The following is a 26096-nucleotide window of genomic DNA, read 5'->3' on the forward strand; positions in this document are numbered from 1 at the left end:
AATAGGTAACTGCATCCACCTCATGCCAAAATTGAGACCCAGACAGTAAGCAGTATGTGCTCTTGCAAATTAAACTGTGGTGTAAATAAGTGAAAAATGTTATGCCAGCAAAGCAGTGCTGCAGCAAGCTGAGATAAGAAATCATCCTTGTGTAAGCTGGCAGAATTTTGGGGTATTTGATCATGGGTCAGTTTACACAACACCAAGCTGGCTGGTGACAGACAGGGTACCCTTGTCTCAAAGAGGGGGAAGGATCTTTGCGCAGGAGTTAGCCAGGTTCATTGAAAGAGCTTTAAACTAGATTTGAAGGGGGAAAGGGATAAGACCAAGCTGGCTACAGACAAGCCTGGGGGCAGCATGTGGATGTTTGATGGACATCATGCTAGAGAGGCCCTTTGTTCTGCCGTCTCTGTGGAAGTAGGGCATGGAAATCCACGTGGCAGCAAAGACAAAAGGGTTATTGATTTGTTAGAAACAACAGAAGAACCTGAGAATGGTCATGTAGGAATTAGGTCTTCTTCCCCTCTTCATCCCCCCCCACAGGGAAACATAGTGACAAAGGATGAGGAAAAGGTTGTGGTACGTAATGCCAGGAAGGTTATGGAACAGATGAGTGCCATCATGCAGCATGTACACAACCACCAGTCAGGATGGGTTTATGAAAGGCCTGTCCTACTTGACTAACCTGATCTGTGACAAGGTTATCCACTTGCTGAACGAGGGAAAGGTTGTGGATGTTCTCCACCAAGACTTTAGCAAAGCCTTTGAGACTATTTCCCACAGCGCTGTTACGGAGAAACTGGCTGCTCAAGGCTTGGATGCGTGTACTCTCCACTGAGTAACAAAACAGGCTGGATGACTACACCCAGAGTGCTGGTGAATGGAGATAAACGCAGTCGATGCGGTGTTCCTCAGGGCTCAGGACTGGGGCCAGTTGTGATTAATATCTTTATCAATGACCTGGGCAAGGAGAACAGATGGACCCTCAGTAAATTTGCAGATGACACCAAGTTTTACAAGTGTTCGTAGAGAAGGCAAAGCCCATGGCTACAGGAGGATTGGCAGCATTATAAAATGCTAGCATCTGAGCAGTGGCTACTGGACTTTATCATCCCAAATATCCCCAAACTTTGAACACTGCTACCCACTCACCCCGCCACATACTTCTAGGATTGAAGCAGACTTCATTAGTAAGATTTGTACGCACAGGCAAAACAAACAGAGAAACTAACTCCCTTCCCCCAAGAAAACTCTCAGCTACCTAATATTCTAAAATAATCAAGGACCAGAAAGAAGAAAAGAGGTATTCCAAAACTGACGGGGAATGGCATTTTAGAGTGCCTCCTCTTCCACAACACACCTTACTTGACATGTTACCGAGTGTGGAGAATCTGCCTGGTCCCAAGAACAAGCACAAGAAGAGCAAAGCACTTTTTAGTGATTTCTCAGTCTTTCAGAAAAGCTCAAAGCAATGTGAGCCTTGCAGGTGTGGGCATTCACTGTGCAGAAGAGGGAAAGATAACTGCTGAGGGAGGGTATCAACCCACCAAGTCGTGCTCCCCCGAAAAGCAGAAAGCACATGGAGGCCAGTGCTGCAGCTGATGCAAACGCAGCTTGCTGCATGGAGGAACCCCAGAGCCCCGAAGGTGGGCTCCGTAGCTCTGTTCCTGCACGGAGAGGAAAGCTGTTCGTAGGAGCGTGACAGTGAGAGCAAGCATCATGTCCAAAGGGGCCCCAAGCCGACAGAGCCGGCTTCGCAGAGTACGCTACGCGCTCTTGCCGGCGGCGCGGGCGGGCCGGGCGGCTGTGCTCGGGGGGCGGGCTGGGGGCGGTGTTTGCAGCGCCGTGCCCCCGCGGCGGAGGGGGCAGCGCGGCGCGGCGCGAAGCTGCGGGCGGCCATGGGGAAGCTGCTGGCGGTGGCTCTCGCCGGGATAGCGGCGGCCTTGGCGGTGGAGCGGCTGCTGGCCTTTCGGTGAGCCGGAGCGGGAGCGGCGGGGGCGAGCTGCGGTGCCCGGGTGAAGCGGTCGATCACGGGGGTGCGGGCAGCCGGGACCGGACCCCGAGCGGTTTGGGCTGCGGGGTGTTGGAGCTGCGGGCCCCGGTGCCAGCGGCGCGGGATGCCCGCACGGGTGCACCGCTTCTCGGCACTTCGGCTCCGTATCTGGGAATTAACTTCAACGAGTTGCTGCTCTTGCACAAACATGGTTATGGCCAGAGGAAAAGGGTTCGTCGTCGGCATCATTGCCATCACTGTTGGGATGAAGGGAAACGGCGCTCTCCAGAGAAAACTAGGCACTTGCTCAGCAGTGCTCTTCTCGTCCTCTGTCAGGCATAAACTGACTTCAGGAGCGTTTGTCCAGTGGAAATGCCTATTGTGGTAACAGGCATGTGAAATCCTCCCCAGGAAGATGGTGGTGAGAGGGTGCCCTGGGGCAGGGGGGCTGATACCTCTGTTTTTGCAGAGGTCTGTGCCAAACCTTGTATCCGCAAGTTGACCTCATCTCCTGCCGCCTGGCGAAACAGTATGTGGAAATCAGATTGACAGAAACCTATTTTCTCTCAAAGCTGACCTCTGGATAACAATAGCCCCTGTGTACATGAGGTTTCCTCTGGAGGAGCATGGAATTCTGTGATTGTGAGTTGGGACCTCACTCCCTGTGAGCTAAAATACCCAGCCATATCATGCTCCATATCGTACACCTCCTATCATGAGGTGTGAATGTGAACATTGTTAGAGCAGCTTCTCTCCTGAAAGCTACTAAATACATCGCTGGTTGTTTCAGGCCAGAAAAGTGATGATGAGTTATTGTGTTGCAAGGCAGCTATGCCATTATAATTTTGCTTATGTCCACAAGGACTCCAAATGCCTGACTTCAAAGCAGTGACATCCAGTTAATTGGTTTTTGGGTAGATAGTAGTTACAGCTAATTACAGAGGTAGGGCTGTACTCCTTGGACCCAGGTACCTGGCATGGATGTGTCCACATCTTGCATGAAATCCACCTCAAGCATTAGTGATAACCACGGTGGTAACGGGACCCTCCTGCTCTGGAGTTCCACAAGCTGGAAAACACACCCCAAGCTGTAGTGGTGTGAGCCATTTCAAAGCTCTGTGAGGAGCAGGGACCCCACATCCCCTCCAAATCAAATGAAAAAATGCAATATTGGGAATCTGGTAAAGCAGGTAGAAAGAGAATCCCCATGCCTCAGTAGCTCTTTGAGTTTTTACTGTGTTGTGTTTTCAGCAAACTGCAGCATCGCAGCAGTCTTCAGGCGGTTGCAGAGTTTGGAAACACACAACTTCAGATCACACAGTACTCTATGATCATTTAACACAGTCTTGGGAGGAGAAACTGTGGGTAGTGTTAACTCCTGCCAGGCCTCTCTGTTACCCATCCCCCAGAAGGCAGGAAGCCAGCAAAGCCTCCTTGCTGTTCCTTCTGAGGTTGGTATGTTTGGTCTGTATAGTATGACATGAATCCCTGAAATGAAAAAAAAGCTCGAAGAATTGATACAGATCTCTTACAAACTTAGCTCTTCCTATATTGGGTCAGTTTATGCACCTATTATACTGTTGATAGCTATCAGATGTACTGGAGTAGGGTGCGTGCAGCAGAAAACAAGTGAAATTCTGTGAGTTACAAACTGAAACTGCACTGATTCCTCCTTGGGCATTTTATATTTCTAATTCTTTGAAGAAAGGTCCAAGCTAATTTGTAAATCTTGAATGTGAATTACACTGTGTTTCTGTTTTTCAGTGTGCACATGGTGTTATTGTTCATATCTGTGTGTGTATATTTACGCACACAATGTTACCGTTTCATAACACTGTGTACCGATACAGCTCAGCTTGCATGCTAGGTTCAAAACTGCAACGTGCTTCCAGAAAGATGCTGACGGTTTGAAAAGAGTTGGGAGCAAAAACAAAAGTAGGAGGTGATTTTCATTCCTGTCAGGGGAGAAACCCCTCAGAGATTCCAGGACTGGTTAGGCTAGAGGAGAGGAAAGCTGAAAGATAACGAGGTCTTTGAATATGCAACAGGTTGCAGCTGAAGGGAAGGGAATGGCTGTGGTCTGTGCCCCACGAAGCAGGACAGCCAGTGGAGGACTGAAACTGGAAAGAGAAGCTGAGTGGGAAAAGGTGCCGTGCACTGGGGTGGCACCAAGTAGCAAAATTCCTGCTTTTTTTGGAGTTGCATGCCCCACAGTTTGCAGGTTCGCTGTGTTTTTAGCATGGCCAGTTAGTTATCTAGGCCATCTGGCTTAGGAGCTGAGGCTGGCTGAGCTAGATAAACTGTCACATTTTGGAAAAGCCTCTCTATATGCTCCAGGCTTGTGACCAGCGTCCTTTTGAATAACTCTCATTCCAGCCCATAAAGTGTTTTGCTGGGAATGCTGTTGGGATATCATCATCCCTTGTTGGCTGCTGGCTGAGTTCCTGCTGTGCTTTTGGCTCTGCGTGGCTTGCAGTCTGCCCAGGAAAAGCTGGAGCAAATAGGAAAGGGAAAAGCCCTAAGCAGGCAGCGGTGCAAACTCAGGGCGTGATCACCCCAAGCCACCCTTGAGGCCCAGTAGATTTGACTGTGCCAGACGGGGGTGAGGGGGGCAGCTGAGATCCCCTCTGTGCTGCCTGTGGGCTGGGAGCCAGTGTACTTCTCTGTCGGGGCTCCTGAGCTGCGGGAGAGGGCTTGGGAGAGTTTAACTTGGCTCCTTTCCCTTGCTGTCCTCTGCCCTTTTTACCCTTTTTCTTCCTTTTTTTGTGGCCTTATGTTAGAGAACCTATGTCCGTGGTACAGCACTGAAGCAATTTACAATTCATAATTAAGTGATTAAAAACCATTCAGGGCTGACATACCATACAGTGCTCAGCTGTATCACATATTTTTCATACCACAGACTGATACTGCTGTTTAGTTTATGTTTATGCCTAAAACTATAATATAAACATGGCTATGTTTTGCTATGGGATCTTTGCATTCAGAATTTCCTGTGGTTGGAGCAAGTACAGCCTCAACACGTGTGTATGATAGGCATGTGAAGGAACAATTGTTCCATGCTTTCTTTTGGGGAAAAAAAAAGGAAGAAATGTTCTAGTATGCTAGCTTGACATTTTTGCATAGAAACACGTTTTCTTATGGCACTGCAGACCAGCATGGTCAAACACCGCAATCCTGGTGGTGAGGTGCCTTTCATGTAGAATTGTATATGATTTGGAATGAAGGAGGTGGAGAAATAGAAACTCATGTGTAGTTACCTGTCTGTATCTGCTTGTCTAGTAAAGGGTGAGCCAGCGGTCAGATTTTGTGGGCATTTAGCACTGCTGAAGGTTGATGCTCTGGGTGGGTACCAGGAGAGAAAAGAATGGGACAGGGTTAATTGCTGAAAGTCGTACTATCAACCAAGTCCTACCTGTGGTTGCTGCCTTGCAGCAATGCTATCGTTGCATTTGAATGTGGACTAAGAAATGAAGAAAGCACAACTGCTGGTGGCCTGGCCACCAAAAATAGCTGGTGGGTTGGGGTAGAAGGTCGCCTTCTCGTCATCTGAAATGCTGGTTCTAACTGTGGGGTGCTGCTATATTTAGGTGGCTGAAACCTGAAGAAAGAGTGGCTATGTTATTTTATCATTTGAACCACAGCGGGTCTTGAAAGACTGTTTGTGAAGCTCACGAACAAAGTCAAGTTCCTGAAGTTACTCAGTGTAGGAGAACCACTTAATCCCTGCACATGTGTAGCCATCACAGTGATTTGGAGCAATTGCTGTTGTCAGTTCTGGGTTTTGCTTATTCAGTGTTTTACTGGCTGTTTTGTCGCTGTGATATGGCAGACATTAAAACTAGGTTAAAGCTATGCTAGGAATGTTACCTGTTCTAAAACTGGCTGTGTGCTGTTAACCCCGCTCTTTCCTCTTGCAGGAACAGGCTCAATGCTTCACGGGAAATAGCCCCAGTAACCCTCCCGAACTGCCGGCTCATTAAAGGGATTGGTACGTGCTGAAAATAACCGAGTGCATTGCTTTTGTCCAGCCTTATTTTGCAACTGCTTCTGAAAGCCAGCTTCCAAGCCTGATCCTCAAAAGAAAGCGCAAATTTGGCTTTCATTTGTTACTTGGACTTTGAGGTAGGGAGAAACTGCGGGAAGAAAACTGTATTGAAAACCTAGCTAGTTCGGTATAGCACTTCTTGCCCTTGGTATTTGCATTTCTGCTCCATGTCTTTGCAAATGAGTACCTTGCACACACCTGTCCTTTGCTAAGGCACTCAGGAAATTATTTGGCTTTAGGTGAGGGTGTGCTAGCTCTTCAGGCGGGCACCTACAGGTGGCTGTCAGCTAGTGACAGATTGAAGCCAGGACATGCTGCAAGGGTGGAAGCTTTCGGAAGTGGACTCACGCATGTGCCAAAGGAGAGGCTGGTAAATGCCGACCAGGATCCCCTGCCTTAGCGCCTCATTTTGCAGAGATTTAGGAGCGGACTGGTGCCACCCCATGCAAACAGCAGGCAGGAGCTCGGTGCAGTTGTGCAATGCAGCTGCGTGGTTTCCAAGAGCAAGGGGTCATATTTGACTTCTTAGTATGGTTTGCGAAGAGGTTTAACACAGTGGCTGAAATGTTGACTTTGTACTGTGGGTCATGTGTTCAGCACACAGCGATGTTTCTAGTTTGGATTTTTTTTTCCTTTAGGATAACCAGAGTATCAAATGGATAGTTTCACAATTCATAACTTATTTGTGTCTCCCTTTCCTCCAAATTTTAATTTTTGAGCTTAACACAGGTTTAATAGCTGGGGGTTTTCTCTTCCTTAATATTTTCTCAAATGTCTTGAACTCTGTTGAAATTTGCCTGGATTTTGCATGTGTCATGGGGTGAGATTTGCCTTTGAGTTTGCTGAGTACTGTGTTGATTTCATAAATCTTGCTTCTTCTTTATGTCAGGTATCAAACATCTTTGCAAAGTCAAATTACTGCTGTGAATGAGCATGAGTAGAGTTCCTTTGCCTGAGGTTGTGCGATGAAGAAACTGCATTTGAAAAAACTTTCCAGGTCTTCTGGATTGAGCTATAATTTACCCGTACAAGAGACTGAACAGTGATGGTGATTAATATAAAAATAATTTCTGAGTAATTCGCTTAAGCATCTCACTATTGCAGTCTTTACAAGACTTTTTGCAACATGATTGCCCTGTTGAGGAAAGAAGGAAAGCTGGGAATCACTAATACAGTCGTGTTTAATTTCCAGACTGTATCTCATTTTTGGTGGCTGACATTTACATGGAGAGGAGGTGAATTCTGAGAACCCGGCTGTGCTCAGAGGTGGCAGTGGATCAATTTACAGAGCTTCATTTCTGCTTCCCGCTGGGCTCTCGTAGCAGTGTCCCTTCATATGGAGCTCTGCACCTTGCCTTGCCTTTGCTCTGTTGTTTGCTGCTCCTCAGAAAAGTTAAAATGCCAAAAAATAATTCAGTGGAAAGACAAATAACAAAGGATTTGTGGAAACTTAAGAGTTGCGTGTTCATGCAAATGTCTTCCAAAATTCATTTACTGTGGGTAAAGGGGTTATATTACCCAGGGAGACCAAGAAGCCCTAAAGTCTGGATCCTGCCTAGGTAGCACTATTCAGATGAGGGGGTTTGCTGTACTCAGCTATGTAAGGTTGCTCCTGTGGGTGACTTTATGTAAAGATATCTTTCTACATGGATATCTTGGCCTCCTGGGCCTTTTTCTTGAATAAAGAAATCTGTTTTTATGTTTAAAACAGTCCTTCTGAACTGTTAAGTGGGACATAGGTAATGAGCTCGATCAGCTCTGAACAAAATAATCTTGGAGTATCCATTTTGTATATAAAAGAACAGGAATCTGGTGCAGCCGAGTACAATTATGTTAAAAGCAATGCATCCATAGTAAAGCAAGCAAACTCAGAGTAGGTAGGAAAATTCTCTAGTGTACCCTTTTCCATCCTTTCTGTATCACTATTTATTAAGACTTTGATCTCTTCTGCTTTTTGAATATTGTGCAGTGTAAGCACAGATGCAAACACTGAACAAACCAATAAAAAAGTGCAGCTTGTCCTAACCCTCATTTCACAAATAGGTAGGAAAGTCTGTATTTGTAGAATGAACAGTATCTTCTGATTTTACTGGTGTCTAACCATGTTACTGGTTTATGATAAAATAACCATACTAACTCCGAAAGTTGAAGAAGCTGCTCTAAAAATTGCTGGAAATACTTGCATCTTAGGGTAATTCATGGCATATAGGTGAAAGTCATTTACTTTTGGACATGAAATCTAGGTTGGTTTATTGTCAGATGCACCTGTGGAATACATCATACTAAGATAAAATACAGAAGAGGAGAAAAGCCCCAGACATTTCTGTGGTAGGCAGTAATTTTTCTTGGTATCTTTATTTTTTAAAACATCTCAGATAATCCCATGGATTGTATCTCAGTGGTACAATTTCTCAGTACAGTGTAGATAAGGGATACCTCATAAATCAGGTCTTAGTTCTCCTGTCCCATATAGTGCCTAAAACAGCAGCTGAGAGCCCTCCCAAAATGGGGCCCACAGGGAGAGCCCGGGAGCTTCCCTGTGTCCGACTGTGTGTCTCCCTCCCCTCCTTGCTGCCTCGGCAGTGCCAGCTCACTAGGATGGAGCTGAATCAGCATTTCACTGCTCTTCCAACAGTGCTTGCTCTCTTTCCCGCAGACAAGGACGTGGCTGAGAAGTGGCCAAAATGTACTTTACTGGGCGGTTTCTTTCAGAGTATTTGGGTGCAGGGCTCTGGTTATCCCTCTTCCACCAGAAACTTGTGGGTTTTAAGTATCTGCTCCCAATTAGCCTGCTCATCCTTCCGCTTGGAGCCTCACTAATTCAGTAGCCATAAATGATTATATCTCTTTTATATCTCTGTTTATTCAGTCACCAGAGTGCTCTGCTAGTAAATGCTGTCTGTCCAGCTTATGTCACCGTGGCAGTTGAGCATCTCAGCATTTATTGATACTGTTATCTTTGCAGCAGTCCTGAGAAGTGGGGAATTGCTGCTGATCCTGTATTATAAATGAGCCCAGACTTGGAGAGACCAAGAGCTGGGGCAAAGAAAAGGAGCTCTTTGCTGAAGCCAGGGTGTGAGCTAAGCTGAAAAAAAACCAACCCAAATTCAAAATTTTAGTTGGAAAATGCAGGTTCTGAGTGTCTCTTGGCACGTCAGTGCATGTGTCTGCCTCCTGCCTGAGCCCAGGCACAATTCAGGACACAAACCCGGGTCAGCTCCCACTCAAAATGCATCTTCAGACCTTTGCTCTTCCAAAGGCAGAGATGCTCTGCTTTTTAGTGTAGTGGGGTGGAGTAGGGGTTTGCTGAGGCTGAGGGGGAGTTAGCCCTGTCCCCTCTCCGTACAGCAAAAGTCATGACACCATGTGTCACCAGAGTTGAGCTGGGGAAGGACTTGCCTGGGTGGGCAAATTTGGGGATCTGGTTCCTCTGCACAAGGGCTGTTTGGTGTCCCCAGGATGAATTACAGCCTAGCAGAATTAGCCTGGGATAAGTAAGGGCTTCATAAGAGCTAATAGTAAACCAGCTCGAATTTGAAGGCACTTCCTTGGGAGGAGGTGCCGAGGTGCTCTATGACCAAGCAAGAGAGGATGCGAAGAGATGGGACAGGCTGGGTGGAAAACCTTTGTGCTGGCAGCTCTGTTAAAGAAAACAGGCAGAACAGTTTTATTTCCTCCTTTAAGCAAATGCTCTGGTTGGATTTAATCCAGCCGTTGTCTGGAAGGTGGCTTGTGGGGAATGCTGTTTGTGTTGGTGATTTGGAGAAGAAAGGGTAGGCTTCTCAGGAGAGTGGCAAAAATGTAGGATGGCAAATGTACTTCAGCACCAGACTAAAAGCTCTGTGTAGTATGTGTATGGTTGGTCAAGGCCTAAAGTTGTTCTAGTGTTCTTACTAAAGAATTTTATATTTCATAGTCTATATTTTATAGTTCTTAGTTTATATTTTATATTTTGTTTTATTTTATAAATTTAATTTAATTTTTAAAATTTGGTTTACTTTTATTTTCTTTATTTTATAATTCCTAGCAGGGAAAACTATTACAGGAACTACAGGAACTGACAATACTGGAAATTACTACCTGCAATTAAAAGTGTGGTCTAATTGTTAAAGCCCTTAGCTGTTAAAGATATAGTAGGTTCTGAGTCACTTGAGAGCTTTAACTAAATATTTGGCAATCCATCTTAGTGAAATTTCTCAGCTGAGCTGGAAGAATTAGTGTGTGCAATTCCCAGAGCTGCCTTATGCAAGCATGTAGGCTGAGTGATGGGTATGGTCCTGCCCTGGAAATCTCATCCTCTGCACTGCTTGCTGCAGAACACTATTGTCAGAAGGGGGTGATTCATCCCACACTGCCACAGGGCACGCGGAGCTGGCTGAGAGACTGGGCACCGTGGGGGCACCCTTAAGCCCCAGAAAGAGGTGAACCCCAGTACTGTTTCCTAATCTGTGTGCTGCTGCCTTCTGCTGCCAGTTCTTATGCAATGTGATCTTTTCTGCTGAGCTTCATCACGATGTTCATGAGAGCTGGAATTGTACTATAACGGTGTTTTTTTCAATGGGAAATACTTAATGTTGTCTGAAAAATCCTGCTTATCCCTGTCTTGCAGAAAGTGGTTCTGAAGACATTGACATACTTCCCAATGGACTGGCTTTCATCAGCTCCGTAAGTGCCCGTGCCCCCTCCCCACGCAGGGATTTGCCTGCTTCCTTATCTACAGAAGCTGTAGGTGAAAACTGCAGATAGACTCTTTCTTCTACAGGACTGTCTGGCTCCGTAGGAACAGCCCAAATCTGCCTGACCTTAGGTGGCATTTCGTGACTCAGTTTAGCTTGGCCTCTGCTTGAGCAAGTCCACTTCTTGACACAAGTGGTGGTGATGGCTCTGACACATGTAGCCTATTGTGCTGGCTTAATTGTCCGTGTAACCTTGAATTCCTTCCACGTTGCTTCCTTGAAGTATCCCTTGTTAGGGTGTGTTAACTCGCTACCTTTAAAAAAAATTGGATTATGTGTATTGATTTGGTTGTTCCCGATGTTTTCTTTTTAGCCTCTGGGAAGTAGGTTTTCAAGCTTTTCTTTGCAATCAGGATGGCTAGCGGTTACTTTCTAAAACAAAAGCTGATGTTTTGAGCTACATGTTCCAGGGATAACCCAGGGAATTATAATGTTCCAAATTCATGTCAGAAATTGTGAGCTGTCACACTGCTACTGTTCCTCCATGGCTTTACCACGCTGGACACAGTTGGTGGTGCCGTACTTCCAGTTTGTCCCTGCCGTCTGGTCGGCACACAGGAGCACCCACGCAGGTGCTTGGTGGTGCATTGGGCATGGCACACTGTGCTCCCCACACAGCCTGCTCCCTCTGGGCTGCAGTTCAGGGCTCGCCAAAGGGAGCAGAGCCAGTCCCTCTATCTCCATCACGGCATGGTGTGCTGAAGCAGAGGGACATCCTGGTGCGTGCTTGCATGCCCAAACAAGGCTCCAGCGTTTTCAGCCCTGTGATGCTTCCCGTTACCTTTGATCCAGGAATTATATTGATTTTACAGGGCTTGAAATACCCAGGAATAAAGAGCTTTGCACCAGACAAGCCAGGTGAAATATTTTTGATGGATTTGAATGAAGACAATCCCAGAGCAGCGGAACTGAGAATCAGCCGAGGGTTTGATCTGGCATCCTTTAACCCTCATGGAATCAGCACCTACGTAGACAAAGGTAAAGAGATCTTTAGCTTGAGGTGGTGGCAAATCTCAGCCTAAAGAGCACAAGCAGAAATCCCTTTGCAGCCTTGCATTGCACTCCAATATCCTGTGCTTGCTGGGAGAGAAGAAGGTTTTGGGGTTTTTATCTTTGTTGGGCTCTTTTCTAGATGTTGGCTACCAAAGCAAACACCTTCAAACGTAATCTAAGGCTGTCTGAGACAGAAGGATGTTCTGTATACTAAAAGGAAAGAAAATGTGGGTTAAGTTTGAGGACTTGAAAGCAGCTCAAACCAGTTTACATCTGTCGTACCCTGGGGGCAAGGGTTTTGTGGAGACATGTGCTTCACTGATGAGTAGTGACCAGAATGAAGACTTCTGTGGCTAAACAGTAAATTATCAATTCTCTGTACATGACCAAAATCCCTGGTACTCTGTTGCTAAGCCACGTTCTCCTCTCCAAGACATGTTTTCCTATGGCAGGCTCTGACTGCCAGTAAGATATCTCCTTCATGCTCTCCTTCTTCTCTTTTCCCCTGCCCTGTTCTTCACTGGGTATTTTAGCAGAGCAACTAGAAGTCTGCAGACTTTAAGAGATTAAAGAGAACCATTGCTGCAGCTTTACCTGTGTCCCTGTACAGTCACCCTTTCAGGGAAGGTGTTGGAGAAATCAGTGGTGGCTTATCTAGAAGGGCGGGGCAGAAGAACTACAGCTTTACACAGGGTATGGGAGCAGGATGCTCCTTCAGCATTCTCAAGAGATGAGGTAAATAAACCAAAGGGCCCAAAGGGTCTGGGCTACAAGCCCTCCTTCCCAGCTGACTGCTGCTATTTCATGCAGCCACTCACTGTAGTGCGTCAGGTTACAAAACCTAGTGGCTTGGGCACAAGGAGGAAGCCATGATTTCTTTCTTCCTTGGTAGAAATAGCAAACATAGTTTACACAGCAGTTCCCGCTAGAGTGAGCCCAGAGGAAGAGTATCTGGACATCTGGACCCAGTTGCAGAGGCATCCTGCATTACTTTGGTACTTGTCCTTCCTTTGAAGAGCCCTGAGACAAGTGCACCAAACCCAACATGTGCTGTGTATGAGAGTCTGCTTCAGGGCTCTGTGTGCCCAGCCATACAAACTGTTGCAGAGAATTCAGCTGTTTCCATTTCTTTCTTTAAGATGACACCGTGTACCTCTTTGTTGTGAACCATCCCCATCAGAAGAGCACAATAGAGTTGTTTAAATATGTGGAAGATGACAATTCTCTTGTGCACCTGAAGACCATTCGACATGACCTTCTGACAAGGTACTGGAGCCAAATACTATCTTCGCCCAGAAGAACAAGGCTGCTTTGGTAAAACCCAAAGCAGGATGATTTTGGTCTTAGGGTATTATTAATATGAGGTGCTTTCTCTTTAACCAGCTTTCCTGTTTCTCTCATTGATTGCTTCTTATCTGTGTAATCAAAAAATGTGTTTCTCCAATCTCTTCTGTAAATGAGATTTTTACTAGTTGTATCACTAAATCAGACTTAAGTGCCACTGTGATTGATGCAGTGAATTAGCTTGGCATCCATTTCTCCTTCTGTCATGTAACCCAGTCTCAGGTCATTGCAGATGTGACTCTTCAGATATTCTATTATACTGAATTTGCCACACTGTGAAAACAAACATACTTTTATCTTCTTGTTTTGTGGCACACAAAATTTTCTTGGTCTGTACTACTGCAAAATGATTTTAAAATAAACAGAGCCCAGTAGGTGAAGTTGTCACAACTCCTACCTGTTCTCTGGTTCCCAGTTGAATGTAATCAAAAGAGAGAAGAATTTCCATGGATTTATGGACAGGTAGCCAAATTTCTAGCTGACGCCCTATAGTCCTGTTCAGGTCTTAGCCCTGCAGAGTCCTGGGTCATCTAAAAAGAAAATAGAAGTAAAAAGGATGTAAATATATATATGTCTGTATAAAGCGTCTGTAATTACAGCCCCTTTACGTTTATAGGATGACCATGTCTTCCATGGTTGGATTCTGGGCAATCCTAAAACACTCCTTCGTACCTCTCACTTCATTCTTTTATTGATTTTTCTCCCTCCCTTCTTATTTCTTTTAGCGTGAATGATGTGGTAGCTGTGGGACCAGACAGCTTCTATGCTACCAATGACCACTATTTCTCCGACTTCGTCTTGATGTTCTTGGAGATGTTCTTGGGTTTAACTTGGTCAAATGTTGTTTACTACAGTCCTAAAGAAGTGAAAGAAGTAGCAGCTGGGTTTTATTCAGCCAATGGAATTAACATTTCACCTGACAGAAAGTAAGTGTCTCCTTACCTTAGGTTTTGCTTGATCACACAAAAGAATCCTTAAATCCTAGTTTGTACACACAGTACCTCTGTGGTCAAGTGTATCAAGTGGCTCATGTAAGGCAAGGGGCTGCCTGTACAATGTAAGTGATACGGAGGGTTTGTAGGACAGAAGTCATGTGTCTCAGGCTTCAACTAACGGCAATGTTTGCTGCTTTGCGAGGTGGTTTATATGCAGTAAGGTCAAAGGTTGCTGCATTTGAACCAGCCAGTACAGCAGTTTGTGTATATTGCTTGCAAGGATTAACAAAGCAGGGTTTGTGCCAAGTGGGGAACTCCGCAGTGTTGAAGTCTGCATGACTGAGAAGTACCCAGTGCTGAGGTGCAGATAGATGATTGGAATTAAAACCCCAGCATATTTGTGGATCTCACAGTCCAAGGTCTGCTTCAGAGTTGTAATGGAAGAACTGGTACCGTCTGAAGCTACAGTAGTGTCTCAGCAGGTTGGCTTCAGTTCAGTGCCCTGTGGCCTGCTTGCAATATCTGTTGCTGCAGGGAGCTGTGAGCTGGCATTCCTCATGGGAAGAGCTGGGCTTGCACAGGAGGATCTGGCTGGTTTTGGTGTCTCCTTACTCATACACATTGCTAAGAGGTGCTTTCTTTTGAAGGTTCATCTACATTGCAGATATATTTGATCATAATGTCCATGTTATGGAAAAACATGCAAATTGGAGTTTAACCTATGTGAAGGTAAGGTGCTGCTGTTCCATTAATAAAAAGGCACATGTAAATTTTGGACAGATTAGTCCCCATGAGCGCTTTCAACCTGGTCCGTGTGCAGTTCCAGTCTGGGTGGCTCCTGCTGTGGGTTTGCAGAGGTGCTGTGTGCCCCGTTAAACAGCTTCAGGTCTTCCTGAAGTCACACCAGCAACCAGAGAGGGATCTTCGGATGTGCTTATAGATCTGCAGAGGGAGTCTGGCTAAGCCAGTGTGGGTCAAAACACAAAGCTCTGACTGAAGTAATCAACACAAGTGTGGGTGTGAATGAGGCGTTGGGCGAGCAGCAAGCAGGTTTCTCATGGCACAGAAAGGGGGATGAAGCACCCAGGGGGAAAAGAAATGTAGCACTTGGTGGGGGGAGAAAATATTTCTTAAAAACTCAGTCTAAGCTATGTCAGATGAGAGTCTTGGACGAGTCTATTGGTCATGTTGTAGTTTGCTTCCAGGACCTCTGATAGCTTTAACTCCCCTTTTCTTGTTTTGCCTCTGTGCTCGATAGAAGCTGCAGCTGGACACTCTGGTCGATAATTTGTCTGTTGACCCCTCCACTGGAGACATCTGGACAGGATGTCATCCCAATGGGATGAAGCTCCTCTACTACGATCCTGAAAATCTGCCTGCTTCTGAGGTGCCTTTTGTGAAACGTCGCTGGTCTCTTGGCTATGTCTGTGCCAGAAAGTTGCTCTGTTCAAATCACCCTGGTATAACTTAACTCTGCATTACGCAGAGAAGTGCCTGCCCAGCCTTTGTGAAAGCAAAGACCAAGCTGTCCTCCAGCTTACAGCTTCTGCTCTCAAATGGAAAGCCGGAACAACGTTTATCCACTAACAAACACCTATTCAGATCCTCAGGAGACAACTGAATAATTTCCACACAGTAGCTGAGTCATTCTGGACTCCTCGGGCTGCTTTATGTGCGGCTTTGGCTGTGCAATCACATTTAGATGAGCAGTAATTACCGAGCCAGCACCTCTTTCCAAACAAAAAGTAGTTGACTGAGTACAAAGCGTGACCAGAAATACTCACACTGGAATGATTTATCTGTGCAAGTGTGGCTCATCAGTAGGTGACACTGTAATTCTTTCCTTCTGAAATCAGTGAGGTACTGGTATCAGAGTGCTCTTACAGGTGGCTGGTTGGTACCTGTTTGATTTCAGCCTTGGCTGAGGCTTCCCGTAAGACACGTTTCAAAACTATCATGTTCCATAGCAGTAGATTTATGGTACCAGGCAGTTGTTTACTCTCTGAAAAAAGCATGAAAATAAGAAGGTATTAAGTAACTCTTAGGCTGGAAAAACAGCGCATTCCTAGTGTCTTGCTTACATACCGAGGTGGAGTCTCTGTTGTTGCGCAACCACTTAAAATAATAATCAGTGTTCAGGGACCATGCTTCACTGGAGCAGAACTGTATCCCTGTAACAGGGATCTCGTGGCTGCAGTTAGCAGCAGCTGATCAACGTAACCCGTGTCTTTAAGTTAACATACCAATGTGCCCTCCATCCATGGAGAATTCTCACCTGCGGCTGTCTCAGCAGCTGTATCCCCCTCCTCCGGCAGGTCCTGCGCATCCAGAACATCCTCTCAGAAGAGCCTGTGGTGACACGCGTCTATGCCGACAATGGCTCCGTGCTGCAGGGAAGCTCCGTGGCATCCATCTACGAGGGAAAACTGCTCATCGGCACAGTCTTCCACAGAGCTCTCTACTGTGAGCTATAGCTCGCTGCGGTAAGATCTGCTGAAGCGGGAAGGATTTAGTTCCTTGGGAACTCACTTAGTCTCTGATAGACTTGCTAACAAGAAGACTGTTCCAATAAAGGTAACTAGAGTCATGGAAATGTATCTTAGTCTTCCTCTCCAAAATAAGAGTTCTATGCAATAGTCAAGAAAATTGAAGGTGAGGAATTAGCTTATTTGTGCAATGGGAAGGACCCCATGCCGGTAACAAAGGGTAACCTAGAAATTCAAGTTCAGAGTACAGATGGCTAGACTATCAGACACTGAATTATCTGTTGCTACTGGAGTTGTGGATTTTGTTTGTTGTTTTTTTTTCCCCCAGAGAAAACTTGATTTTGTAAATGAGAATTGCTGACTACCAGTGTGGTATGCTTTCTTGTCACCGACCGCTGGCCTGGCACTGTGCTGAGGGTTCTTCTTCCAGATCCTCCTGTCAGCTTTCCCTAATGCTTCTGAAATAATTGAAAGGAGAATAAATGTTACTTCAGTCTCATTTCTTCCCTCTTCCCCCTTCAAGGTATTTTCCACCATCACTTCAGTTCCATAAATCTGTCTTAATCCGACTGCGAAAGAAAAGGGTGCCACTTGGGAGTGGTTTCTTACTGAGTTGCCCAAAGGGAGTTTAAAAAAGCCCTTTTTTTCTTAAAGAGTGGGGAACAACTCCCAGGCACCTTCAGTGAAAAGTGCATTCGCAGTTACTGGTGTCTGTCACAGCACAGGGAGCATTTCTGGGTGCTTTGCCACAGCGACAACCCCCGAGTGTTGGTTACACATGTTCTGTTTAACCTCCCATCCGCATGGAGCCCCCTGTGCTTCTGTGCATCAGGTACCCACTGCATGTTTATCCAGCAGCAGTTACTGATAGTGTTGTGCACTGCTAGAAGACCTCACCAGGATTCCATCAGCTGGTGATTGTAGAATGGTGTTAGTTAGCAATCACTTGCAATAGACTGAATTGTGTAGTTTTGAAGTTGGAAATAGGTTTTGTGCTGTCCAGTACGCACAGCAAGACTCCAGTCTGGCCAAAGCCCTTGTTTGAGCCACCACTTGGTTTCCTTGCATTAGTATAGACACCCTTACCCACAGAGTAGCTCCTGCTGCTCTTGTTCATCCTCTGAGTTCGCAGCTCTGGTTTTGTGAGACGCCATAGAATCATAGAATGGTCTAGGTTGGAAAGGACCTTAAGATCGTCAAGTTCCAACCTCCCTGCCATGGGCTGGGACACCTCACACTAAACCATCTCATCTCAGCCTGGCCTTGAACAGCACCAGGGATGGAGCATTCACAACGTCCCTGGGCAACCCATTCCAGTGCCTCACCACCCTTACAGTAAAGAACTTCTTCCTTATATCCAATCTGAACTTCCCCTGTTTAAGTTTTAACCCGTTACCCCTTGTCCTATCACTACAGTCCCTAATGAAGAGTCCCTCCCCAGTGTTCTCATAGGCCCTCTTCAGATACTGGAAGGCTGCTATGATGCTGACATCTAGCTAAAGTCTTGGTGTCATTGGTGGTGGCCCCCCTGCTGGGGTTGTTGCTGTGCTGCCTGCGCTGTCACCTCTCAGAGGCTTGGCTGCCTCTCTGAATGATGTCACTGGACAGACCTTCCCTGGGAGCCACCATTCCCTCTGCATCCTTCCTCTCTGCTGTCCTTTCACTCCTGCGTGGAGAAAAAAGGCAGGCTGCTTGTGAAGTGTGAGCTCAGGAGGAGAAAGAGCCAGTTCCTGGGTGCTGATTGATGTTCTAGCTTTGCAGTTCCCTCCTGCAATGTGCTTCACCATCAGCCACAGCACCTTCTAATCTGAAGAGTACATGGGAAGTCCAGTATTTGGAAAACTCAGGAGTGCTTCTGCCTGCAAGATAAATAACCTGCAAATAACCTGTTCTGTAGCAGCTTGAACATGGAGACAGGAACCAGAGTATGTGCAAACCATCGCCTGTGTTTGGGTCTTCTGGCTGAGAGGAGGCATGACTGCGGGCTAAGGTTTGGGTGAGCAGTAGCCCTGAACAGTGTGTGCTGGCACCTTTTGGCTCCTACACCGTGCCTTTCGAATACAAGCCTAATGCCTTTCATCCACTGGTATAAGGAGTTCCTGCTCATTCTGCTAGGCAAAGGGACAGCTCTAACCAGAGCAAGGAGTCAGTGCCAGAGCTCGTGGCTGGGGCTGCATTTCTGTGTGAGAGGGACAGTGCCATCCCCCTTCCTCTGCACAGCTGCAGTGAGCTGCGGGTCTTGCCACATCACCTCCCGTCCCTGGAGAGTATCTGCTCCAGGCAGAGCCCCCGCGCGCTGCTGGCTCACAGGCACAGACACTGGTGTAAGGCACGTCCCTTGTTCTGAGAGGTTCAAGAACTGGGCCAGCGGCACGTCAGCTTGATCACTGCGTCCTTCCTGATGGCGGCAGCTTCCCACTGCTGCCGCGCCAGGCAGCTCTCACCGTGCACAAGAGTGGTGCTGGTATTTGTGATGTTCTGACTACAAATAGCACATGCTGCAGGGGTCTAGTGCTGGCTAGAGGGGCAGACTTGAGCATTAGGGTTAACCATGCAGCCAGGTGAGCCAAGTGACCTTGTATCTTGGGCAAGGCCCTGCATTGGCAGGTCTGTATACAAACTCTGTTTGTAGCTCCCTTCCAAAATGCCCACAGTCATCGTGGGGACCTGAGGGCTGCCCAGGGTTCACTGTGTGCCTATGAAGATTCTGGTGACAGGGACTCATCTGTTCAGATTGTGGTTTCAAGTCTTTTGCTAACCATGACATGCAGACAGCCCTTCCACAGAGCTGAGCTGGCCCTGAATGAGGGCGTCTTTTGTCTCGTGGCTTTGCTGGACCTGCTTTTGGCATCAGCTGAGTGCACCAAGCACTTGAGAACAGAATTTACCGTAGCTCTGGCTTTGCTGCTCCTTCCTTAGCAACTTCTCTCCCTGCAGGACATTTTCAGCTTCCCTGAGAAGTGATGCGCTTTCCTACAGGAACTTGTAATCCGTGTTCAGCCTCGAGGAGCAGATCTTATTCCTAGAGCCCAAGCAGAAAAGCTGCCCTGAAGGAAGCTCTCACAATAAGGAGAGAATGGACTATTAACTTGTTTGTGATTAGCCATCCTATACTAGCATTTTAGAATAACCATTAGGCTGTTGCCACTATTTGTTCTCAAGTAAATCAAGTGCCACCTGCTAAAGAACTGGAGTTTTGCAGCAGTGGCAGTAACAGCTGAAATACCAGCCGGTCACTCCGCTGGTCCTGGGTTTACTCTGTGGTTGTGGAAACATAACAACCAGCATTTCCCTCAGCAGTGGTAGAAGTAACCCATCAAAGCATTAATTTCACATTTTCCAGTAGCTTCGAACATCTTCAGGAGAGCAAATCTACACATTGTTGGATCTTTCAACCTTCTACTTTTTTGTTGGGTTTTGGCCTTTCAGAAAATCATGTTTTCACTTGTCACTGGATTTTTATTTTTCCCCTCTTTTTTAAACCATTCCTGTAGTGGAGGTTTTCCCAGCAGTCTGCCTGCAGACAGAAACATATGCAAGCGATTGGCCTTTTCCTAAAGCGTTTGAGAAGAGAGAGATCATAGGTAGGACTTAGTACCTGCTGCCACTGTGATTTTTACTAATAGCAAAATTTTTAATAGTATTTTTAAAATTATTTTGATAATTTTAATAGTAATAATTGTTGCTAATGGTAAAATTTTGAATTTTAACCTGAGGCAAGTAGCTTGGAAGCCTGTTGTCAACCTTTAAGGGTGTCCCAGCCTCGCAGTGCAGAACTGGGAGTTGAAGCTGAGCCAGCATGCATGAAGATGGTACTGGGCAGGACACAGACAGCAAGCATGCATTCTGCAGCAAAATCAGTGCTGGGCAGAGCTTCTACCCCTGAGCATGAAATCACCACTTGATGAAACTCACCATCAATCAGTCTCAGTGTGGAAACAGCAATGGAGGAAGATGCGCCTCAAGCCTGGCCTCACAATGACAAGGTGACCTGCACAGGGCAAATGTGGGTTTGCAGCCTGGAGGAAAGCATAACCCATCATCTTTTACGAACTGTAGAGCCTGGAGCAGTTCTGGCCATTTCAGACACCAAACTGCAGGAATCTGAGACCACTTTGCACACACAACGGGGACATATGTATAGACAGCTCCAGGCTTAGGAAGCTGCTGAGCAGACACACTTTACAAGCCAGTCATGGACTTAACAGCCCTTAACATACCTATTTTAATTAAGATAATAATTAAGGTGGTACCCATATTAGCAGAATGTAAGCTTTATGGCTCCGCTGCTGGGAAGCACAGACTGGGTTAGAGAGATTAAGTGCAGACGAGTATTTGGCCTAGATTCTGCCAGATGCAAAGCCACTGAAATGACTACACAAATTGGACAATCTGTGCCCTCTGCTTTCTCCAAGTTAATGCTTTAATAAAATAAAATAAACAAAGACGTATTAAACATGCTTAGCAGAAGAACTGCTGTTCTTTGAACGTATAAAATGGCCATTATACCTAACCTACATTTAAGTGTAAAACTGTAAAATGTTTTAATATACCATAACTAATCCAGGTCTTTTGAACAGACAAACATGGACCAGCATCTGTGTGAAGGCAGCCTATTTTTACTGCACACTACTTTTTATCTGCAGATGAAGAGAGAAGGCCATTCCCTTTCCCTACTGTATTGTCTTTTTTACTACTTTTTACATAATTACAGATTGTAAATGAGACCCACTTGGAGGCCTGTGAATGGTGCCAATTTAGCCAAGAGCTGGGATTAAACTAATCTTCAGCACTGAGCAGAAGGAAGGAAAGAACGAGCAGGGCAAGGTCCATATCCCCCTTCACCCCCCCTTATAACCCATGCAGCAACAGCTGTCCAGTTGTGCTCACCAGTGTTATTTCTCCTGGTATGCCCAGGGGCAGGAAAGTGAGGACTCAATACAAATTCTAATAAAGATTCTGGATTTCTCATTTTATTGCATTCGTTGTCTAACAACAACACTCATTGGCAAGAAATTTATTTACACTAACAAATTAACTTGAAACCACAAGGCTTTGTTGTTTGTATTTAAACCGTAAGAAAACAAAGGGCCACCACGATGGTTTGCTTTGATGTGTCCCAATAACTAAATATTAACCAAGGTTATTTTGGGGAAAACGCAACAATCTAGAGAAGTTCATATCAACCAAGCACAAGAGAACAAGCTCAGACATGGCACTACTGTGTCTTCCATGCAGATGATCAGACACCAAGATGTACAAAGAAAAAGTTCAGGATAACATGCACCTCTATACACCTGGCCTCTTTAAAAAGACAAATGAAAAAGGAAAATATCTGAAGCGCAACCACTTCTTCAACCATGTAAAAAGAAACAATATAAGAAGCCATTTTTTACAGTGAGCACAGTGCATGTGAGTCTTTTAGCTGCCTGGTCTCCTAGCAGTATGTCTAACGCTTCAGACCAGTGAGTTACCATTGCAATGAGACTGGAAAATAGGAAAGCAGTTGTTCAGATGGAAAGTGTGTATGGAAGAGTATAGTCAGAAGAGATTCACCATGCACTCCCCACTTCCAAATGGGCTGGTGGCTCTTTACGTCTGGTACTCTGGGATCCCCTTTCCTTCAGGTGCTTCTGCACTGGTACCTGAACCCGCTCCACTGGTGTCAGTGGGAAAGGTCCCACTGAAAACCTGGCAGGAGGCTGAGGGTCCTGGGTTATGTGGGTTGGACCCAGCCTCAGGAGCTGTGAGCCCTCCTCACCCCGCTCTGTAAGAAGCAGCCTAACTCAGCAGACCCTATGGCTTGTTCTTAACACAGTCCAAACTTCCCAAAGAAACAGGCAGCTCAAGGCACCACCGCCAAGCCTTGCAGCAAGAGGTGCATTTTTTAAACCATCACTTCATGTCGACAGCAAAAGCACCAGTTAGTACTGCTGGTAAGTAACAGAAAACTCGTTTTATAATGAGGGACTGACTGGAGGGCTCAGTGTCATGCTGAAGATGTCACAGCTTTGAAAAATCAGTTTTACAGGTGGAAAAAGTTCTGCAAGATCCATACAGGAGGTTAACAAGAGGGGCTGTGTGATGTGCATATGACCCACACTCCATTGTGGTGAATGTGTAAGTCACCTCAGGTGTCACTCACAATCCTGTTCAAAAACGAGCTGTCGAAAGAGCTCCAAGAGAAATCAAAAGTTAGGGCTTCAATTATAAAAAAGGGTTTCCTTCCTAGAATACTGGCACTCCAATGAATCAGTCCTGCCAACCTCCCACCCCCCAAAACCAGCCCAAAGCCAACACACAGGACTTGCAGAGGACCATCCTGTGCGTGCTCTTGGCAAACCTTTAAAATCCTCTCATATGCAAAATACATAAAACCCCACGAGTGAGCAAAACTGCCAGCACAGAGAGGGGTGAGAAAAATCGTGAGACTGAGGGGGGAGTGCTTTGCTTCTCCAAGCTTGCAGATGGTCCCAGGGCCCACCTTATCCTGCAAGGACCTACGTCCCCCATGACACACAGCTGCCCATGTGTTAACTGCTACTAGTGCAGTGGGAATCTGTGTGAATATCCATGTATATGCCTTTGTGTGGACACACACAAAAGCATACATAGTTAGTTAAAGAGGGAATGAAGCCACAAATCACTTAAAGATCTCTAGAAGGCCTGAGTTCATTATTTTCAATTACTAATTTAATAAAACTAAGCCAACACCATCTAACTGCGGTATGCACTCTGCCCATTTCGACTGTTAAAGACTGACAACTTAATTAAATACATGCTGCTTTTCCAAACGTCTGTTTTTTCAGTGTTTTGGACCGTGACAGCTTTCCTGAAGTTTTCAAGTGACGGACAGCACAGAATGAGGGAAATGCTAGTAAAACCTTCCAGCCCCTCTATCATTTATTTAACTTGATGATATTGCGGGGGACAAGGCCACACCTAAAGAGAGCAAGATCAGGTTTTACTTTTGCCTTGACAGTGTTTTATCTCTGTAAACACACGGCTAAGAAATCAACACAAGAGTTAATCCTTGCAAACTTCCCCTAAATTTCAGCACTGACAAACAGTACAGGGTGCAATGCAAATGCTGTAAAGAACTACAGCTGTAGGTGTGCAACCCTTTCCTTTTGATTTTCACTGTTGGTACCTGGAGTACTGGGTACTTGTTGGTTGTACCCAACTAAATTATAACTCTTGTCCTTCCTACTGCAGAACTGGATTCTGCGCTGTTAACAACAGTGGCATTTCTTTCTCTGATTTAAAAGTGGGACACCATTCATTCTCAGAAATCACACATTTTTTATCTCTTACTTGCTAGCATGTGAGCCAGGAGGTGACAGTGGAGCAGCTCAGGAGGAGAAGAGGCTTTGATGGAAGCAATGAAGTATGAGAAACCCAATGCTCAGTGTTGAGCACCTCTGAATGTCAATGAGAGTCGAGGACTGGCAAGCTTCAGAGGAAAGCTGCTCAGTAATTCTAGTGACAGCTTGATTCTTGTGGTATTCCTGCAGCAGACCACAGTCATAGCACAGCAGATGCCTTTGCAACAGTGGGCAATACTCTGTGCACTGCAATAAACAGGTTCAGCTCCTTCCTCACACCCTGGTTCTGATCTGCTTGGGCTGACTGAAACCGAATTGAGAGTTTTAACACGGGAAAGTCACATAGGTGCAGCACCCCAATGTATGGGAAAATACGAGCTGGAAGCGAGTAATGTCAGTATGTCTAGCTGACTTGGACAGAGCAAGCAGCCACCGCTCTTGCCATGATTTCAGTATAAACACTAGGATTTTTAGGTCTAAAGTAACCGGCAGTGTTGTATCTTCTATTTACTATTTTTCAGAGTTCCAATTTTGCTAACTCTTCTTTCTTCACCCTTTCAGAAGCTCGATATATTCACAACCTGGCAACACCGCAGCAATGGGCAGGAGTAGAGCTTACAGAACTGGCCTGCCATTGTAACCAGGGTGGTGTTACTTTCCTGTGCACAGCTGGGTGTAAAAGGTGACACAGACACATGTAGAAACACCACAGTGCCTGCACAGCTGCTTAAAGGTGGCCAGGCAAGCCAGCATACTCAAAATCGCTTTAGCTCCACAAATAAATACACAAAAGTAGCCAACAGTTACATCTGCAGGTGAGCCAAAAGAGAAAGTCCTTCCAGTCATTTAGTACAGAATATTTGTTTCTTCTTATTACATCAAAACCCCACATTAGTCTGACTTAACAATGGTCTACCAAAAGAATGACGAGGCATCCATATATTTTGTTTCATATATGTCATTACACAATACAAAGGGGAAAAATGCAACACAACTTTAAAGGTCCTATAGAACAGTAATAAAGGTTTCAAACTGAGCTTTGTATCTGTTATGCAGCGACATTTCTGCATGTTCCAACGAGTTACCATACTTAATAAAAGAAACCACATAAATCTCTTTTATCACAGAAAGAAGAGCAAAACTCCTGACACTGCTTGGCTTGCTCAGTTTATGTGTTGGTCTAAACGCATTTTATGGTTTTATATTAAATTTAAGCCACTAGGTTTGTGGGTATTTTTTTTAGGTTAGGTTTTTGTTGTTTGGATGGTTGTTTTATTTTTGTCTGAGAATAACCAAATAACATTACCACAAAGCAATTAAAACCCCCTGGATACATAAAGGACTTAAGTCGAATTACTTATTCTGTAGAGCAAGAACATGATTTACAAAGAGATTAACGACGTCCTGTTCTAAGCAGCAAGAATGAAAACTGAATGTATAATGCCAAGTAGTCTGCTCAGGTTTCTAAGAAAACAAAGAACATAAAACAGGGTCACCACCTTAGATACTATATACAAGCACTTAAACATTACGACAATGTAAACATAATTTAAAAAGAAAATCACCATTGAATGCTTTTATCAACATTGTACTTAAAATATTAGATTTCCAGTTTCTTCCAGATAACTTCTCTTACTCAAATATGAATTGGTAACCTCCTAAAATAACAGAATGCTAGTTTTAGCAGGCTATTAAACAGTTGTACAACTTGTCTCCTATAGAGTGCAAAGAGATTCATTGCAATGTGGAATTCTTGTTAGAAAGTATACTTTTTTGCTGGTGGTCTATCTCATCTCAAGAAATATATCATAAGCCTTAGAAATATCAGGAAGTTATCTTTTCTGGCAATTTAATTTTTAGCTCTGAATAAAATATACATCAGAAACTTGCAGAAATTTGATTTGGAAGGCAAAATAAAGCTAATGTTAAGTAGATCTGTTGTGTATTAATTTTGAATGAACTAGGCTCTCTCGGTTTACAGACCATTTTACACATCAAAGAAATTATTAGGCTCAAAAGAAACTTAACTATAAACATTGCACCCCAACTGTTTCAAATCTGATCTTCAGAGAACTTTACAGACACAAATCTGAACGCCTTAAAGTACAGAGCAGAAGGGAAGCCAAGCCAAACTAAACCAAACATTTTCTTCAAACGAATTCAGTATTTGCATTTTTCAGGCCGGAAGACAAAATTTTAAGTCCAAGATTCTAACTTTGCATCAATATCTTCAACA

The 26096-nt window shown here is 45.2% G+C and overlaps 1 protein-coding gene across 5 annotated transcripts; it reads left to right on the forward strand.

Annotated features, from left to right (window-relative positions):
* Positions 1–1861: 1861 nt before the first annotated feature.
* LOC130611647 (serum paraoxonase/arylesterase 2) lies at positions 1862–25792 on the forward strand. 5 transcript variants are annotated; one of them, XM_057432606.1, is made up of 10 exons: positions 1862–1972; positions 5914–5984; positions 10651–10706; positions 11590–11755; positions 12910–13036; positions 13840–14040; positions 14697–14778; positions 15308–15436; positions 16365–16532; positions 24422–25792. In XM_057432606.1, the coding sequence occupies exons 1-9, from the start codon at positions 1899–1901 to the stop codon at positions 16521–16523; spliced, it is 1065 nt and encodes a 354-aa protein (XP_057288589.1). In that variant the 5' UTR covers positions 1862–1898; the 3' UTR covers positions 16524–16532; positions 24422–25792. The 5 variants fall into 5 exon arrangements, with proteins under 5 accessions (XP_057288589.1, XP_057288591.1, XP_057288593.1 ...); XM_057432608.1 differs by lacking the exon at positions 24422–25792 and adding an exon at positions 20252–20995; XM_057432610.1 differs by lacking the exon at positions 24422–25792 and adding an exon at positions 19879–20089.
* The last annotated feature ends 304 nt before the right edge of the window (positions 25793–26096 follow it).

The sequence above is a fragment of the Pezoporus wallicus genome, unplaced genomic scaffold (assembly GCF_028554395.1).
Source record: "Pezoporus wallicus isolate ANWC-B61680 ecotype Strahan unplaced genomic scaffold, APGP_CSIRO_Pwel_v1 scaffold_2584, whole genome shotgun sequence".
NCBI classification, from domain to species: Eukaryota; Metazoa; Chordata; class Aves; order Psittaciformes; family Psittacidae; genus Pezoporus; species Pezoporus wallicus.